General features: G+C 44.4%; 1 protein-coding gene across 1 annotated transcript; it reads left to right on the top strand.

Annotated features, from left to right (window-relative positions):
* Positions 1-18,323: 18,323 nt before the first annotated feature.
* On the top strand, positions 18,324-20,203 carry LOC125553266 (MATE efflux family protein). Its single transcript, XM_048717075.2, has one exon. The coding sequence runs from the start codon at positions 18,484-18,486 to the stop codon at positions 20,041-20,043; it is 1,560 nt and encodes a 519-aa protein (XP_048573032.2). The 5' UTR covers positions 18,324-18,483; the 3' UTR covers positions 20,044-20,203.
* Positions 20,204-20,823: the final 620 nt, after the last annotated feature.

Below are 20,823 nucleotides of genomic sequence, written 5' to 3'. Positions count from 1 at the left end.
GCAAATACACATCTGAATATATAGTTCAATCAATTTGTTCAGTAATATCAACAAAAATACAAAACAGAATTTGTATTCTTGTTCAGATCTGTTAGCTATTAAGACTAGATGCTTCCACCTATCTTTCTTCAGTACCACACCATGTATCGACATATGTACAAAAAAAGGGTCAGTAGATAAGTTGCAGTTATCTTAACATGCTGGAGAAGTACACTGTTACTGACATTGCAGTGCACACATGTTGCAGTATAATATATATCCCAGTAAAACTAGGAGTCAATTGCGTATATAAGTTTGTTCATACATTGCAACTACTTTACAAAATACAATCATACGTATGTAACTATTTAAGTAAACATAAACAAATCATATTAAGTATAAAACAAAAACATTTGCTGTTTACTTACAAATTCTTTTTCCACCCATTACAATATGCAGAAACTGCCATCCACAATAAAATTTCATGCTCCGAGTTCAGGGAAGCTTACTTTGGAGACAGAACACAAGAATGGCTATGGACACATGGAAGCTGACTACCACATCGACTCTCAAGACTGCATCAACATAACTACTGGTTGGAAAGATTTTGTCTCCCAGAATGGCTTTGAGGCCGGAGAAGTGGCCATGGTCTTTTTCTACAAAGAAGAAGACTCCATCAAGTTTACAATATTTGCACTCCACGTTGTCTAATATGAAGCAACCAATATTTCTAATGCTTTGCTTATGCTGTATGCTTTTAAAATTATGTCCAACAGACAATTTGAACGATGCTTATTTAAAGTATGCAACCTCAACTACGTCATTTTATCATCCTTTTTAGACAAAGTTGCTGTTGGCAGTAATGCAATTCTCTCGAACACATAGTGTGGTACTAATAATAACAAAAAGCAGCCATCTGAAACAGTAACAAGGAAATGCAAATGGTAGAAACTTTGCACTTAACATACGATGTTCAAAAACAATTATCATAGTATGCAGTTCAAAAAAATCGTATAATAACTATTCAGCTAACACAAGCGTATCATGGACCATCCATTCTAATAGCAGAATAGAAAATTAACAACACTGCTAATGTAGTACAGAAATGCATATTATGCAGTCATCTAGAACACGGAATGTAGTTTAAGAAGAAGAGAAATCTCATAAACAGCCATAACCACTGTAATACAGCTACAACGAAGTACGCTACCAAAGAAAATGCAGTGCACTATAACGTATGCCGCGACTACAACAAATAAAATTAAAGCACTGAAACTACAGACAATGTGATAGACTGATAGAGGTGTCAATTTCACTCGCACTTCCATAACTCGCCTAAAAATTGTACAACCACTAAACTATCGAAAAATACACCCGCAAAAATTTACATGGAAGACATGGCAACTTGACGAACAACATCACCTTTCATTTAAAAACCGCGATTCCAAAAATGACAATTATACCCGCAATACAATGAATTCAAACCTACAGCAACAATAATTACAATATTCAAACACGCGTGAATGGGCAAAAATCAAAAAAATCAACAAGAACAGAGGAGCGGACGAAGCTCACCCGCCCGCACAACCAAAATAGCAAGAAATTGAAAACTAACTCCTAAAAATTAACAAATTATAGAGTGAACGGACCGATTAAAACGAACGCAATCAAACAATTCCTACTAAATAACAACATCCGAGCACAAAAAAAATCGCATCTGACGCGAACACGAACGAACAGAGAAAGCTCGTCCGCCAAATCCCTCGATTTGCAAGCACTCTAGTATATTTTCCTGTAAATTAGAAAGAATAAAGCTAAAATGAGATGCAGACACAAACTGAATCATCCCGCGACACCCGATTCCACATAGAACACGCGGGCGGAAACACCGGAAAATGAAGCAGTTCTCCCGTGAAGCATTGCAGTGCCCAACGTAAAGAAGATGCAGTGCACTTGCGTTCAGCGTGCAGTGCAGAATAGTTATTCTGCTAATATTAGCAGAATAGACCGTCTGTGTGTGTGTGTGTGTATATATATATATATATATAGGGTCGCGCTATTCGTCACCTTGGGTGAGGAATAGTTATGCTTCATCCCCCTCTATTTTACCATCAATGCATCGTAATTTTACGTTCCGTAAGTTTTGTCTTATTTCTGACGCAGAAAGGACCGTAAGAATATATATATATAATCGCCGTAAAAAAATTTATATTATGTAAAATTACAAACGTAAAAACATAGTCTAAATTATACATAAACTGACAATTTTCTTGTCTTATGACCTATATTTTTATTTTCTTATGTTAAATTTTACCTAGTGAATCAATAGGAATGTAACTATTTTAATTCCAAACGTAATTTAATTATGAAATGATTGTAAGATTACCTCGGGTGAAGAATAACTTATGCTGCACCCTGGGTGATGAATAGTAACACACTATATATATATGACAAATTTTATTTACAAGCAATGGTAGTTACCCCTAGCTGTTTGCTCGCCACGTGTCTCTTCTTATCTCTAAACTAAACGGGTTGGTGGATGCGAAAGAATCCAATAGCCGGCAGGTAACTAAACGTCTAATTAAATAATTAAATAAATGGTGTGAGTTAGTTCAACAACCTGCTATTTCCCTGGCCGGCCGAATGCATCACCACGAACGGATAAGATATTTATAAGCTGAACGTGCTGGACCAAACATCTCTTATTTTACTTTTGAGGAATCTGTTGTATACTTCTGACTCGAGTATGTAGAACTACATACTAGTTTGGAAAATAGTACATAGTATATTGTTTGGAAAATAGTACGTAGTATATTGTTTGGAAAATAGTATATTTTGGAGCGATGAGTATATAGTATGTAGCATGGAGTTGAAAGGAGTATATAGTATGGAGTACATAGTGTGGAATTGAAAGGAGTATATGGTATGTGCTGAGGAGTATATGTAGTTTGGAAAAGGTATATTCTTGGGTATATGTATACTTCCAGTCGCGTATGTTCATTTAATATATACTTCCAGTGGCATAGATACTCCATTTTTACAGTATAGAATCACGTGAACACTAGTTGTATACACATGCTTCTTTTCCATTTAAGTGGTATACACATAGTATGGAGTATGCACATTTAACTAGAGACTGGAGTATGGAGTATATGTTTTTTTTTGCGGGTGAGTATGGAGTATATGCTTATCTTGGTAATATGAAATCCCGGTTAGTAGACAAGTGCTAGAGTAGATCATTCTTACTTTTGAGTATAATTAAGTTATCAAGTACGTGCTCAAACAAAAATCAGATTCTAAATGGCTTTCGTCACCAAAATTTACCGAAAAGGCTTCGTGTATACTGCATACTTCATCCTCTAACATACTCCATATGGCCGTCTTCAACGGCCTTATTAAAGATTGTATAAGAGAGGATTATATTCATCTACACTATAGAGAGTATATTCATCCAAGAATGAGTATATTAAAAGGTAGTATTTGGTATAATGAAGGAGAACGTATGAACCCCGCAAAAAAGAGAAGAAAATATGCAGTGTACAAGAATTTATAGTGTACAACAGTACAAGTAGTTTGACTATCGTTTCACCGATTCCTGAAGCTTAGATTTGAACGGTCATACAAAACTTCTTTCAAACCATGATGTGACCATGTCCTCACACGTACATCGTCGCCGCCAACGACATCATTCGTCCACGCGCAGCCACATGTATTCTTCGTCGACGCCGTACCGGAACGTTGTCGTGTTGCCGCTGTCGCCGCAACCGCTTGCCGTAGTCGCACATCAAGGCCATGCTGGGTCAGTCTTTGCACACGGGATCATCATATTGGACCCCTCCCCGCTGATAATCCTCTTCACCCATCCGTGATACTAAAGAGATCAGACGAAGCAACACCAATTAGCATTTAACTGGGACTTCTACCTCCAATAAATACCTTCCAATTAGTTTAGATACACCCAGCCCAGGAAAATCAACCGCGTGTGCACTAAAATCAAGAAACAAGGAAGAATCAATTGCCTCACGCATGCATGGATCCACCGACTTGATGTCGTCTACCTTTTTGCGGATCTAGTCTTCTCACGCAGATTTGAATTTGAAGAGAGAGAGAGAGAGAGAGAGAGATAGGGAGATCTAACCGGATTGTGTCATCCTGATTCAGCGTGTATCCATGAATGAAATATTAAACGGCAAGAGAAAAGGTTGGGCGCCCCACAAAATTAGGAAGCTCAGTCCAACAAACAGATCGGGCATAAAAAAAATCTGATTTTATGGTGCCCATGACCCGTTAAGAAAGGCACATATCTTGATGCAATCGAATGGCAGTGGGGATGGTGGTAACTACCACTAGGTGGTAGAATCTATTTTCCATATATATATATATATATATATATATATATATATATATATATATATATATATATATATATATATATATATATCGGCACTTCTCCAAATCCAGAAGACAGACGGAATTCTAGGATTATCCTTTTGGGCAAAGACTTTTATGCAGACTTCTTCTGGATTATCTATACCATATTGTATTATCGTAAGATGATACACGCTAGCTAAAGATCCACCGGGTGCTACATCATAAGCACATTGGGAGCAAATATGCCCGTGCGTTGCAACGGAAGATAAAAAATTATGGCTCACCAAATAAATATGACTTAATATCCTGATGTATGAGCATACTCTATTTTAACATAGTGTCTCACCATGTTGCCATTTATTTTATTTTTCTCACCCTAGCCGATGATGGTCGCGATGTCCACGTGATCACAATGCATTCCGCGGTAAATCACAAGGCTATGAAATTTCCAGTGCATGCCACACTTATCATTATGTTGCGTAAGGGAACGTCTAAACTTTAAAAACAAATCTCATTGACCACGAACTACTCCCAACGCCAAGATATATAAAGACTTTCGAAAAACTAATCAAATCCTAGACATAAAATACTTTTGAATCAGTGAACACTTTTCGAATCGACAATTTTGTTTTGAAATTTTTGATTTTCTCAAAAAAATCATGAACATTAGTTTTTTTACAATTTTTTTAAATGTATGAACCGGTTTCGAATTCATTAACATTTTTTGACTCAACAAACATTTTTCCAATCGACGAACTTTTTAGAAAAAATTGGGGAACACATTTTTATTTTTATTTTTGTGAATGGATATTTTTTTTCAGATTCCCGAATAAGTTTTGATTACACGATCATTTTTTCAAAATCATGAACATGATTTTATTTCCCGACCATTTTTTCCAAAAATTGTGATTTTTTATAATTTTATGAACAGTTTTGCAAAAACACCAACATTTTTTGAATCTGCAAAACTTTTATGATTTTCTAACATTTTTGAATTCACATATATTTTTATGATTTCTCAAACATTTTTTGAAAAGTTGCAACTTTTAGAATATTAAAATCCCGAATTAATTTAAATAAGAAATCATGAACATTAGTTTTGTTTACATTTTTTTAAATGTATGAACCAGTTTCGAATTCATTAACATTTTTGAAAATTTTATTTTGAATTCACATATATTTTTATGATTTCTCAAACATTTTTTTTGAAAACTTGCAACTTTTAGATTATTAAAATCCCGAAATAATTTAAATAACAAATAAGAAAAAAACAAAATGAGAAAAGAAAAGATAAAAATAAAAAATAGAAAAACAGGGGAGTAAAGCCCTGCGTGAGAAAGGAAAGATAAATATTGTGAAATCATTTTTTGACTCAACAAACATTTTTCCAATCGACGAACATTTTAAAAAAATCAGGGAACACATTTTTATTTTTATTTTTGTGAATGGATATTTTTTTTCAGATTCCCGAATAAGTTTTGATTACACGATCATTTTTTCAAAATCATGAACATGATTTTATTTCCCGACCATTTTTTCCAAAAATTGTGATTTTTTATAATTTTATGAACAGTTTTGCAAAAACACCAACATTTTTTGAATCTGCAAAACTTTTATGATTTTCTAACATTTTTGAATTCACATATATTTTTATGATTTCTCAAACATTTTTTGAAAAGTTGCAACTTTTAGAATATTAAAATCCCGAATTAATTTAAATAAGAAATCATGAACATTAGTTTTGTTTACATTTTTTTAAATGTATGAACCAGTTTCGAATTCATTAACATTTTTGAAAATTTTATTTTGAATTCACATATATTTTTATGATTTCTCAAACATTTTTTTTGAAAACTTGCAACTTTTAGATTATTAAAATCCCGAAATAATTTAAATAACAAATAAGAAAAAAACAAAATGAGAAAAGAAAAGATAAAAATAAAAAATAGAAAAACAGGGGAGTAAAGCCCTGCGTGAGAAAGGAAAGATAAATATTGTGAAATCATTTTTTGACTCAACAAACATTTTTCCAATCGACGAACATTTTAAAAAAATCAGGGAACACATTTTTATTTTTATTTTTGTGAATGCATATTTTTTTCAGATTCCCGAATATGTTTTGATTATACGATCATTTTTTCAAAATCATGAACATGATTTTATTTCCCGACCATTCAGAAATTGTGATTTTTTATAATTTTATGAACAGTTTTGCAAAAACACCAACATTTTTTGAATCTGCAAAACTTTTATGATTTTCTAACATTTTTGAATTCACATATATTTTTATGATTTCTCAAACATTTTTTGAAAAGTTGCAACTTTTAGAATATTAAAATCCCGAATTAATTTAAATAAGAAATAAGAAATCATGAACATTAGTTTTGTTTACATTTTTTTAAATGTATGAACCAGTTTCGAATTCATTAACATTTTTTGACTCAACAAACATTTGTTCAATCGACGAACTTTTTAAAACCATTGGGGAACAAATTTTTATTTTTATTTTTGTGAATGGACATTTTTTCAGATTCCCGAATATGTTTTGAATACATGATCATTTTTTCAAAATCATGCACATGGTTTTGCAAAAACACCAACATTTTTTGAATCTGCAAAACTTTTATGATTTTCTAACATTTTTGAATTCACATATATTTTTATGATTTCTCAAACATTTTTTGAAAAGTTGCAACTTTTAGAATATTAAAATCCCGAATTAATTTAAATAAGAAATAAGAAATCATGAACATTAGTTTTGTTTACATTTTTTTAAATGTATGAACCAGTTTCGAATTCATTAACATTTTTTGACTCAACAAACATTTGTTCAATCGACGAACTTTTTAAAAAAAATTGGGGAACAAATTTTTATTTTTATTTTTGTGAATGGACATTTTTTCAGATTCCCGAATATGTTTTGAATACATGATCATTTTTTCAAAATCATGAACATGGTTTTATTTCCCGACCAGGGGAGTAAAGCCCTGCGTGAGAAAGGTAAGATAAATATTGTGAAAGCTGGGATTGGGGAACAAATTTTTATTTTTATTTTTGTGAATGGACATTTTTTCAGATTCCCGAATATGTTTTGAATACATGATCATTTTTTCAAAATCATGAACATGGTTTTATTTCCCGACCAGGGGAGTAAAGCCCTATAGGAGCGATCAGCCAACCACTCTACCTCTTATCGTTTCATGAATTTTTCTCGTCGCGCAGCTATATGACAACAAAGGAGACGGTGATTTTTGGTCCGAAAAGTTGAATCATTTTCCCACTTATGGGTGGCATTGGTGGGTAATTTTTATCAACTTAGAGGGTAATTTTAATGACGGACGACCAGAAGCGATAGCCGCTTTATTAGTAGGTAAAGATATATATATATATATACATGTCAAGAGATTTTTCTTTTACTTTTTGAGATCCACTTTGTTTGACACGAAAAATAATAACAAACATCGATGGTTATAGTGTTATTATCTTTCTACGCGCCAGGGGAAATAAAAAATTGCGGGCGTGCCAGTGTACTGAGTACACAAAGAAAACATAGGGAAACTTGTACTTTATTAATCTCTCGTGGGAGAAAACAAATTACATGATCCCTTTACATAAGCACTCAATGGCCTGCTAGCTCGGCCAATATGACTTCGGCGATTGTGAGGTTCTGGTTCACGGGGTCTCGGAAGGCTCCCGATTAATTACGTCCGTGAGCCGGAGCCACGGACCACCTCCGATTAAGCTGCTGCAATGGTCTTCGTCTTCAAGTCTCGTCTTCTTCAATTGCTCGGTGTAGATGATGGTGATGATGCGATGGAATAGAAGAGTGGAGCGGTACGTCCGTCGCTCCGGCGATGCTTAGTCACATCCCTCGGGCTTGTCGATGTCCAATGATGAAGATGTCTGGCCTCGTCAGCTCAGACAGATGGTCGGCCTTCGCCTCGTCGGTGCCCGGCCTGGTGGTGTCCGCCTCGTCGGTGTCAGACACGGTGTGTCTTGCCTTTGCCTCGTCGGTGCCCGGCAAGACATGGATAGCTTCATCGGAAGAAGACATGTCGGTGAAGTGGCTTCGCCTCGTCGGAGCTTGGACGGGATTTGGGGAGTGTGTTGATGTAGAAGTCAGAGTAGATTCAAGTGTCGCCCCATGGCGGCGTTGCTTGAAGATGACGACAATGCGAGCTCGTCGATGTAGACCTCAGTCCGTCATGCCTCGTCGGTCTTGGCAGCGTTGGAGTATTTGTTGTCAGGGTGGCATGGGTCGCGCTCGGCTTAGACTTCTTGACGACCAATAACTTCGTCGAGGTATGCAAGGGGGCTACGCCTTGCGGGAGTAATAGTTTGGACAGACCGGCGTCAGTATAAAAACTGACGTGCACTCACATTGGCGTGGCCGTGGTGGTTGGCACCTTGTCTCGGCTAGACGCCGAGTATTCGGCGGTCCGCCAAGACAAAGGAGGCCGCCTCACGAGGCCGTATAAAGGTAGCGTTGTAGGGGCCGCGTCGCCTTGGGCTGGTGCTACGCCGAAGGGTGAACCTCTCGCCATGCTGGGTGAACCTCTCGAAGGAGGGACCGGTCTGGTACTACGTCGCTGCAAACTCCGGCACAATGAAGGATCTGTATGCCATTGACCTGTTCGTCGGGGACGCGTGTCTCGTGAAGGAGGAACCGGTCTTAGATATGTCGTTGCGGATATTGGTTCCACCAAGGACCTGTACGTCATGATGGGAAAGGCGAGTCTCGGGCTACGCCGTCAGCGAGCTTCGGCTCCGCCGCACCGTCCCCTCCAAGAGTGTGACACAAAACCTGTACACCGGTGTCTCCTTCGCCATAAACCTGTCCACTGTGGCCTTGTTCCTCGCAATCTGTGCGTCTTGAAGGGAAAGGCGAGTCTCGGGCTGCGTCGTCAGCGAGCTCCGGTTCCGCCATGCCGTCTCTTCCAAGAGCGTGATGCAAAATTTGTATGTCTGTATATCCTTTGTCATGAACCCGTTCATCGTGGCCCTGTTCGTCGCAATCTGTGCGTCGCGACCTGTATACCATGGGCTATTCGCCGAGCGCCATGAAGGCCGCAATGGTAGAGCGCCGGGGCTAGCAGTTGGGCTGCGTCGTTGAAAAGCTCCGGCAGCTCCCGAGTAATCTCCAGCCAAGAACATGACACCTGAAAATGAAAGGCATCCGGGAACGTGAGCCTCCCCTCCATGTCATGACCGGCTAGTTCCTCCTGGCGCTTGTACAAGGCGGTCGCCGGCATTGGTGTTGCTTGCGTGGTGACTGGATGTGCGAGGCTCCGAGGACTCCCTTGCCGCTGTGCGTCTCCGCGAGATGCGATCTCACGATGGCCTTTGGGCCTCTGGTTGCTGCGTTCCTTCCCGCGATGGATGTGAAGGGCGGTGGCCTTACGGCGTCCATGGGTGCCTGTGTCTCCCGTGCGTCCATGCTGCGTGTTCTTCATCTCGCCGGCCGCCTGCCCGTCGTTGGCAACGTACTCCCGCCGCCGCCGTCGCCGCGGATGCATTCTTCTTCCCTGCTGCTCTGACCCGGTGCCGCTTATGTCGCCGCCAGTAGCATCTCCTCTTGGTCCTCTCCCTTCCCCGGGGCGCACTCTCCATCGTCGCTCCTCACTGAAACGGGAGATGAAAAGAGAGAAAAGGTGAGAAGATTAATTATACATGTCGTTGACAAAGAAGGATGCTGGGGTTGATTGTTGATGTAGCGTGTGGCCAGAAGGCTTCGCTGGGCTCGCCGGCGGACGTCCATCGTCATCGCGGACACCGGCCCATCGTCTGCGGCCTACAAGTGCACCGAGGCGCAGCACATGATCTGTCGCCGGGGTACCCGCGGCCTTCGTCGGCGCGTGTAGTCGCTGCCTCTGTGTGACCGCTTCCCTCTGGGTGCTCTTCTCTTCCGGATAGCCTGTGTACACATGCACAGCCACGCATGTATACACGCTTCACCAATCTTCATCCGTAGGCCATCTGCAAGCTAGAAGATAGTAACACAATATAAACAATGGGAGGGTGCAGATGCATGGCACGCTCTTCGTCGGTACACGTGTTGCCGCCGCCGGATGCGTGCGAGGGCGCTGATGCCACCGCGCTGCCACACGGATGGGTTCATCCGCGGCTTCCTCCTCCTTAGGGCACGCACAGCCACGGGACCGGGTTGCCCGGCGAGCGTATCTCCAGGACGCTGCTGCCGTGGGCGCGTCTTCACCTCCATGACGCTGCCGCCGTACGGCCTCGGGTGCGTGAGTTATGGACCGATGGGGTGCTGCGTGTCATCCACCCCCCCTGGTTAATCAATCCGTTCTCGTATTTATAGGCAGAGGCTAGCGCCGGCTAGATGATTGTTACCGATTTTTTTGAAACAGATAAGTACTCGTATGCGTGTGGATCATAGTCATCTGCTCCTTGGTACTTATCCATCTGGTTATTGGGTTGTTGTGACGCGCATGTATGCGACTAAGCATGCGGCGCACCACGACCTGATCGATCGGCCGGGCATGCATGAACGTGTGGTCATTTGCTTCTTACACACATAATATTCTTCATTCTTCATAGGGTACGTGAGCCATGCATGGCTCATTGCATGCATAGCTAGCTAATCAAGCTGATTAGATCAACGTACAGGTAGGCATAAATAATGCTCTCCACTGGTTGGTTACGATATTACTCTTCAAAGAAAATCAACATCTTTGTCACTTCCACGTACAGGCTTGTACATGCCTATTGGTACCATATTTTCATAAAATTGCGACAAAAACGCGTCGAACACACTTATGCATCATGCAAGTGATTGGTGAGTCGGTGGGCTAGTCCCAGAAAACACGGTGAAATAGAGGGAAATTGTCCTCTACTCCTTCGAGCATATATTTATTCCCGCTCCTCATATGCCACATACGCATATGTCATACTTCTTTATTACTCTGAACATGCTCCATTCATAATTACTCGTAGTTGAATCGCATTGAAAAAGAATATTCGAGTCTGAATTTTACCTAATCTGTGTGCATACTTCGTTTATGTGTATACAAATTTTACCGTAAAAACTATTGCCCAGGTGATAATTTTTCATAATATTGGCGTGAGAGTGAATTTTCCGAGGGCCCTGCATCAAGATATACGATTCGTGATCTCAAACAAATAAGATACTATACGATTCGCTTCATTGAAACTTCTACTTTTACTGTTTCCCCCAAACAACACGACATATAAATTCGAAACTTTATTTTTTGCGGGAAATATAAATTTGAAACATTGCTGTTTGATAACACACTGGAACTAAATTATGTAGACATGTTTTCGTATTTGAAACAATGGGGTTTACTCTGACTGGGGGTGCACAGAGATTGAAGGTGAACTACATGACAGGAAGCATGCATCATGCATGGTACATGTCGATCACACCTGCACATCGATCACAGTGTTGGCTTTTTTGATTCGATTCGATTTGGTTGTGCAGGTGATCCAGATGACAAACAAAAAACCATGTACCCGGCCGGATGGATGACAGGGCACAGTGTATGACGTGAGTGACCTATCATCTACATCTACGTATGTGACATAGTACGTACACTGCTAGCTAGCTAGACTCGCCTGGATGGATGGACGCATGACTGATGAGAGTCCAGCCGTGTGAGAACAAATGTGCCCCCGCTTTAAATCCGAGTGCACATCATTTTGGATTCCACCATCACTTATCATGATAGCTACTCCTTCTATTGACCAAAATCAGTCTATATCAACTCAGGTAAGCCAAGCTATTTTTACTCACCGAACAACATCGCCGCGTTCATTGCCTAGTCCAGTCGTGTGAATACGCCCCGACATTTTTCTCCTTCCTGCTTCTCTGATTCGCTTAACTCACCGACACCCCTGAACTTAGGGGTGTCGGTTTCATTCGATGCCGACTAGCCCATGCGATCGGGGTGCCATCGACCAGCCCGGTCAATCTCCCCTCTTCATTGTACTACTACATCACTCTCCCCCTCCACTCTTTCTCTCTCTCAAATGTACGTCAAGGAATTATTCACTCCCTAAGACTAGAAAGCGAACAGTCACACTTTTGATAACTCATGTTTCTGTGGAAATTATCAAAGTGATTCTTCAAGAAAATCCTATTGAACCCGCTCCAGCCTCCAAACCTTCCATTTGCCTTTTAAAAGAGAGATCACACTTGTCCTTTCTTTCCTCCAAAAAGGACCACACATTTTTTCTTTTCATTTTGGCGGACAAGGATCATACACATATTATACATTTATTTGCTTGCAGCTGGAATACATGGCCATGCACGTGAGAAACTCCTGCAAGCAACTCTGTTTTAATCTGCAAGGCAAATTAGGCGGATAGGATGGTGAAAACTAACTAAAGTTGCTCCTTCAATTCCACCAATTCATTAAAGCATAAATTTGCTAGCAAAAGAGAAAGGGAAAGAGACCTCGATATTGCATTTGCACCCTGGAAAGGCACACAAACAAATGTAGGATATCCTCAAAGCAATGCACTTGGATTTGCCGAAAAGAGGAGCCAAGTCACTTTGGCCAAATTATTCCGCTGATAGTGGGGAGTGATGGTGAGCCCATTATTTGCCGCCTTTGCTTGGTTATCATCCAACAGACGCATACACACATTCTTTACCCTTCCCTTTTTCTTCTCCAAAACAGAGGTATTCTCTTTCTTTCTTTTTGGTCGCACCAGAGTTTCTTGTGGGCTACAAGTTTGTATCATCATCATCATCATCATCTTTGTTAATGTTGCTTTCAGGAGGCACTTAATTTGATAACTGCCTCATCTTTATTTGATATCTTAGCAGTAGTATAAGAGCAACTCCAACAGACCGACCCAAATGGACGGCACTTTTGTCCGCTTTTTGTCCACTTGGATCGGCCCGGCGGACACAAACGTCCGGCGCTGTGTTTGGGTCGGCGCGAGCGCCCAACGCTGGCCCAATCCATTTCATCGGCGCGCCAAAAAAAGTATTGCAAGCATTTTGAAAATAAATACATGCATTTAATTAAACATAAAAGCCGGCCACGAAGGCCGGCGAAAGTCCACATTACATTAATTAAAATACTAAAAACTAGACGACGCGCTGCCCTAGGCGTCCTCGTCGGCGGCGGCGTCTGCGTCGGGACCGGTGAGGTCGATCAACGTCGGCGCAGGGCTGGCCCAGGGGAACCCCGTGTTCCAGACGGCGGTGATGTCGGGCTTTGCTGCCGCTGCCTGGGCTTGGCGCGCCTCCTCTTCGGCCTCGCGCTCGAGCATCTGCAGGCGCTGGCCCTCCCAGCGGTCCTCGACAAGCCGAACGCGGCGCCAGTGGTCGAGGTAGGCCGCCTCCTGCTTCTTCGTCGCTCCGAGCCAGATCGGCGGAGCGCTGACCCACTCGTGGACTACTCCGGTCCAGGAGTAGCGCTCGATGTAGGCCGGCTCCTCCGGCTCGGCTTTGGGCGGGGACGGCGGGGCCACCGGCGGTACGACGCAGTCGCCCGCCGCGGAGAGGGCCATGGCCTCCGCCGCGGCAGCCTCGAAAGCCGCCTCGTCCGCCTCCCTCCACCGCTCCTCCTCCTCGCTCTCCTTGATGGCCGCCTGGTAGGCGGCCTCGGCCTCCTGGTCCTCGTCGCGGACGACCAGCACGGGCGGCGGCAGGCTGTGGTCGACGCCGCGGACGCCGCGTCACCGCCTCCTCGTGCTCGATGGCGAACCATCGAGCCCAGTTGAGCGAGTCGATGGTGAAGTGCGGGTCGGCGCGCTGCTCCTCGCTCAGCAACGCTCGCGGCGCCGCACCTCCTCTGCATGGGCCCTGGCCGTCCGCGGCGCCGCCGGTACTGGGATCCTCTCCGGATCCAAATGCCAGTCGTGCGGCAGCGTCACGTCCGGATACGACAGAGGCACGCGGTGGTGCCAGTGCCACTCGGCCTGGTGCACCGGCACGCTGATGCGCTGCCTCTGCCGGGGAGCGCGCGCCGGCGCGGGGAGGGCGGGGAGGGAGGGGGAATGGCGGGTGGGGGCTTTGCTCTTGCGGCTGCTGCCGACGCCGGAGAAGAAACCCATGCTGGCGGTGGCTAGGGTTGTCGCTTTCGTGGGGGCAGGGGTGGCCAGATGGGGACGGGGGGGGGGGGGGGGAGTGGTAGTGGATGAGGACGGCCCCGCCGCACGCCCGGCTTAAAAAAGGACGACCGCCGTCGCTGACGCGTGGGCCCAAGGTGGGCGGTCGTCATAAATTATGTTGACCATAGCGGTTGGACAGCCGCCAGGTGGGGATGCGGCGGACGGCGAGGAGACGCGCGGCGCGTCCGCTTCGTGTCCACGTCGACGCATTCTAGGCGCAATTTTGGGCCGGAAATGGGTCGGAGTGGACGCGGGGCAGACACGATTTGAGTTTGAGTCGACGCTTTTGTCCACGCCAAACCAAACAGACGTGGGCGGACGAAATAGGTCGTCCCATTGAAGTTGCTCTAACGGATTCATAATCTAAAGTCTTTAAAACATACACATAAGAGCAAAGCTAGCCAGCACACATGATTAGCATGCGTTTCCCCTGAATTTGTTGCACGTATCACGCATGCTTCTGTTAGCTTGTCTACTATGCATGCATGTACACTTGGCCAAGCAGCTCGTAGGTGTCGACCAGTGCATGCTATGCGTGTGAGTGAGAGTCAGGTGGCAGATCGATCATGCATGTGACCGTCCTTGTAGCCAGTACTAGGATCCACACCACTTGAGAGATGAGATCCCTCCATCCATCCATCATGCGTGTGAATCTGATGCTCTGAATCATGTCACTCACCACTGTCAACTTAATTTGCACCCGGAACTATATATAGTGTACAGTAGTTATTTATCTAACATGACCTTATCTAGGATATGATTTATAATTATAAGGGAATCCATGGAATAAACTTGAGCTTTGATCACAAATTGCACATTTTAGAACTCTGCATCCTGACTGGCTTTGCCATGTCCATGTCCATGGATCCTACTACTACTACCTTTGCTGCCCACTAACTATGGCAGCAACAGATCGGGGTAATCTCGATCCACTTTGTAATCGTTCATTCATGTAGGAATCCAACCATTAGCACTAACTACACCAGTGCTCTCATCTTATCATCATCGTTGATTGTCGCTGCTTTTAGCCAGGGCCGGCCCTGGGGCATGGCGAGGAGTGCGGCCGCCTAGGGCCCAGCCCAAGCAGAGCCCATCCGTTCGCATGTCTCTAGTAGATATATAAGCATATTAGGAAGAAGAAAAGATAGAGAAGGTAAAAAGACCAGCTAAGAGACAACCATTCAGCCAGTCACCTACTCCCGCTGCGCGACCAAGCTAGGAATTAACTCTGCGGCGAAAATTTTGGCCATGAAATCAGCCAATCTGCTAATATCCTTGATTATCGATCTCAATTAATGCCGGATCTATGCAGTGTGAGATGTGTATCCATTCCATGCAGCCAAAAATCCCATTTAGTTTGGCAAGTATGAGTCGCAGCATGCAATACTCCTTCCCACAAAATTAAAAAGCATGCAACACTCCTTTAATTAGGCCCCATGCATCATGCAATACTCCGATTCAAACTAAAAAAAGCATGCAATACTCCACTAATTAGGCATCATGCAATCAATGATTTTTCTCGTTGGATGAATCTCGTTGTCGGTTCTTCCGACGGGTCGCAGCCACTACACACCTGCCACAACATTATTGGTGATAGTCGTGGCAGTCAGAGTCGTGCCAAGGCAAGGGCCCATGGCCGGTGGAGTTCAGAAGTTCGCACAAGGGCCTCTAAGATGCTAGGGCCGGCCCTGCTTTTAGCAGGCATATGGTTTGATAACTGCCTTCTTTTCTTCAGTGACACCACACCTTCAACTATGTTGTAACGGACCCACACACACACACACACAAGCAAAGTTAGCCAGTACGCATGATCGGCATGCAGTTAGCTTCCCTGAATTTGTTGCACATATGATGCTACCGTTATCAGATGCAGATATGCTGTACATACCATGCATGTAGATGCACATATCAAGATTCAGCCTTATCTAGGACAGGTTTGATTAGGGGATTCCATGGAATAAACCTACTTTTTTTTGCGATGAATGGAATGAACCTAGTTGATCTTGATCCCCAATCGTACATCCTAGAATTCCTACTTTTTTTTTGCGATGATGAATGGAATGAACCTACTTGATCTTGATCCTCAATAGTACATTCTAGAATTCATTCTCTCTTGTTAACTACTCCCTCCGTTCCTAAATATAAGTCTTTTTAGAAATTTCACTACAAACTACATACAAATGTATATAGACATGTTTTAGAGTGTGGGTTCACTCATTTTGCTTTGTATGTAGTTCATAGTGGAATCTCTAGAAAGACTTATACTCCATCCGTTTCTAAATATAAGTCTTTTTAGACATTTCAAATGGACTACAACATACGGATGCATGTAGACATATTTTACAGTGTAGAATCACTTATTTTGCTTCGTATATAGTCACTTGTTGGAATCTCTAGAAAGACTTATATTTGGGAACGGAGGGAGTATTTAGGAACGGAGGAAGTAGTAAGGTACACGTGCATTGCACACATGAGATTTGGCAACCAAATTATGAATAAATATCACATTATAGCATGTAAGCTTTGAGTCATATATGCATGATGTAGATGTTTGTTTAATTCTTATAGTTCATTCAAAATCAATTAGTTTTTTAATAAAAAAAGCTAATCTATTTTAAGATCCATGAAATTGTGCGTTGTAAGGCATAAAGTAAAAACAAATAATGGCAATTCATCTAAAAAAAATGGGCAATTAAGATATGGAAGATTCTAGAACAAAAGAGAAGTGCTTGTGTTTTGAGATTTGTGCATTATGCTTAAGTTCAACCATGGAGTCTTCTAGATTGTACATGTGGCAAAATCTGATGGAATGTAGATGATATCCAACGGCCAGTAGTGCTCGGATTTGCCATCTATGCACCATCGGATTGGCTTCATCCAACGACCATCTTTCAAAGGTATTCGCACACTATAAAGGGGTATAGATTACTGTGTTGCCAATTTCCATGTATCTTAGTAAGTACCATCTTTGTTGTTCAATGATGGAGTGTGCCTGCCTTTCCATTCCACTAGCTATGATACCAACAGATCGGGGTAATCTTCATCCACTTCACCACTTGGTAATCATGGATGCAGGAATCCATTAGCACTAAGTACATCAGTTGTGTATGTTAATCTTCTTATCTAGTCCCGATTAATTAAGTCGACGCCAAATCTAGCTTATCCTTCCTGTTTTTCACATGCCCTCGTGTCATCCACCTATCCCACCCGTATCTATTAGGGTCAGTCGATGCCACTTTTTTTTTCTTCCAAAAAGTAGGATAATCCCTGATCTCTGGATTCATAGGTGCACAAAGCCATATACTCTTTATTATTCAGTCTACTATGTTTCATATAGAAAATGTGATTAATACAACCTAAAAATGTATTCATCACGTTGTGAACATTTGTTCATCCTGTGAAAATGGTATTTTAAAACTTGGTTGGTCGCTGATAATTTCTAGGTCTACTTTATAAATTTCTCCATACATATGTGTAGTAAACATGTTCAACATGTTAGTAACAATTTCGTCCAGCTGGCGACAAAAGATGTAGAGTAATATTTATTCTTGTTTTAGAACGACGTTATATTTATTCTAACACTACAAAACACTACTCAAATCTTATACAGATCACAAAATTAACTCCTGCAAATTTACGAACCATATCTATTTTGAATTGAAAGATGGTCTTGATATTTATTGCTGAATCACAGAGTATAAATATGGATTACTAACAAATTTCTCCCCAAATCAACCACATGCACAAAGTTGCTAGTACAATTTTTTCACATGCCTCCGTGTCATCCACCTAGTTGCTCCACAGCTATTCGTGCTACGTAGTAAATAAATTGCTGGTATGGCATTTATTTGGGAATGCCAAATTTGGAGTCGGTTTGGATCAGCATATCTCTTTTTGTATGCCTGATCAAAACGGGCGTCACCATATCTCTATCTCCTTGCATTGCATCACTTCTTCGGCCTTCTCCCCGAAGCAAACCCATTGTGCTCTGCTCACACTGAGCACGGGCTGGGCAGGCATTCTCCCATGGATCCACCGTCACCACCACATGATCACGGGCGGCATGAGCAAGAGCATCATCAGGATGGGTGCCCGGCGGCCAGGGAGAAGAGGCCCTGGGGGTGGGCGCGCGCGGTGGTCGGCGAGGCGCGGGCGCAGCGGGGCATCGCGCTGCCGCTCATCGGCATGAACCTCACCTGGTTCGCCAAGCAGGCCGTCACCACCGCCTTCCTCGGCCGCCTCGGCGACCTCCAGCTCGCCGCCGGCACGCTCGGCTTCAGCTTCGCCAACGCCACGGGCTTCGCGGTGCTCACGGGCCTATGCGGCGCCATGGACCCCATCTGCGGCCAGGCGCACGGGGCCGGGAACGCGGCCCTGCTCCGCCGCACGCTGCTCATGGCCACCGCCATGCTGCTCGCCGCCTCCCTGCCCATCGCGCTCCTCTGGCTCCGGGTCGACACCGTGCTCCTCCGCGTCTTCGGCCAGCAGCCCGACATCGCAGTGGTGGCGCGGCGGTACGTGCTGTGCCTCCTCCCCGACCTCGCCGTCACCTCCTTCCTCGCCCCGCTCAAGTCGTACCTCAGCTCCCAGGAGGTGACGCTCCCCACGCTCTTCGCCTCCGCCGTGGGCCTCGCCGTCCACGTCCCGCTCACCGCGTGGCTTGCGCGGACCAGGGCCGTCGAGGGCGTCGCCGCCGCCGTCTGGCTCAGCGACCTCGTCGTCGCGGTCCTCCTCTCCGCCTACGTGCTCGCTTCCGACGTGCTCCTCGCGAGAAAGAGCGCCAAGACGACGGCGGCCACAGCGGCGCCGTGCGCGCGGTGGTGGTGGCCGGAGGAGACCAAGACTGCCGCGGCCGACTGGCTCCGGCTGATCCGTCTCGCCGTGCCGTGCTGCCTCAACACGTGCCTCGAGTGGTGGTGCTACGAGATCCTGATCCTGCTCACGGGTCGCCTGCCGGACGCCCGGCGCGCGGTGGCGGTGATCGCGATCACCCTCAACTTCGACTACCTCCTCTTCGCCGGCATGCTCTCCCTCTCCGTGAGCGCGTCCGTGCGCGTGTCCAACTCACTGGGCGCGGGCGACGCCGTGGGGGCGCGCAGGGCCGGCGCCGTCTCGATCCTCGGTGGCGTGCTCGCCGGTGCCTTGGGCGGGCTGCTGATGCTGGCGTCGCGGCGGCAGTGGCCTCGCCTCTACACGCGCGGCGCGGAGGTGCGGGACGGCGTGGGGAAGGCGATGAAGGTGATGGCGGCGCTGGAGGTGGTCAACTTCCCGCTGAACGTGTGCGGCGGCATCGTGCGCGGCACGGCGAGACCGGCCGTGGGCATGTACGCCGTGCTGGGCGGGTTCTACCTGGTGGCGCTGCCGGTGGGCGTGGCGCTGGGGTTCAGGGCTCGGCTGGGCATCACCGGGCTGCTGGCCGGGTTCATCATCGGCGCCGCGGCCAGCCTGATGGTGTTGCTCGTGGTGATCGCGCGCATGGACTGGGGCGTCGAGGCCGAGAAGGCGCGGCTGCGGGCCGGCGCCGGCGGCGATGATGATCGGAATGCTGAGCCCAAGGAGGCGTCGCAAAATGCTGCTGACGTTTGACCGTAACTTCAGTCATTAAGTAGTCTGAATTAATCGGAGTGCAATGTACATACTACATGAAGATGAAACTCCCATGGAGATTTTGTTTTGAAATCGGCAGAACCAATTGCCACAAGGGAGGTGAGGCGATGAATGGAGCCTTCGAATGCTTTCTCCGACATTGTTTCACTCACTCACTCTCCAGTGCTCTAATCTAATCGAGTCAACTATACATATGTAAAGATGAAACTTTTGTGTTTTGGAAACAGTAAATTTATAATTGTGTCCAAGAAGATTAGCAAGGTGATGAGTGGACTCGTCGAACATTTTCCTCTCCGAGTGAGCACTTTATTTTGAATAGTTCGAGAATCACATTTTCAAGTTCCAAAATTTTCAAATAATCTACATGTTCACATGGATGTATATTACACATGTTCAAAAAATATATATCATGATTTTAGGTCACCTGTTTGCTTATTTCATCACACAAGTTTGCACATGTATAGTGTACATCCTTTTTTGAGATCTTCTTTTTTTTCTGCACATGTATAGTGTGCAAAATATGGTGTCAGCTGGAGCACGTTCAACAAAGTGAATATTTTGCTACCATGCCACCATAATTTCACTAGGTACATGAACAGATGTTGGCACGGCAAAGACAAGACAAGAAAGCAAAAAGAAAATTGAGCAAGAGAGGCCCTGCCTGCTAAGACAGTAGTACTACAGCTATTTGTTCTAGCTAGAACCACAAGAACAAAGCAGGTCCTCGGGATAATCACTCGCAAAGGGCCAATTATGCAG

The sequence above is a fragment of the Triticum urartu genome, chromosome 4A (genome assembly GCF_056163025.1).
Source record: "Triticum urartu cultivar PI428250 chromosome 4A, HENAU_Tu73, whole genome shotgun sequence".
NCBI classification, from domain to species: domain Eukaryota; kingdom Viridiplantae; phylum Streptophyta; class Magnoliopsida; order Poales; family Poaceae; genus Triticum; species Triticum urartu.
This window is presented reverse-complemented; position numbering and strand designations above follow the sequence as displayed.

Excerpts from the sequence above, each read along its gene's own strand:
- LOC125553266 (XM_048717075.2), top strand. The coding sequence starts at position 18,484 with ATGGATCCACCGTCACCACCACATGATCACGGGCGGCATGAGCAAGAG.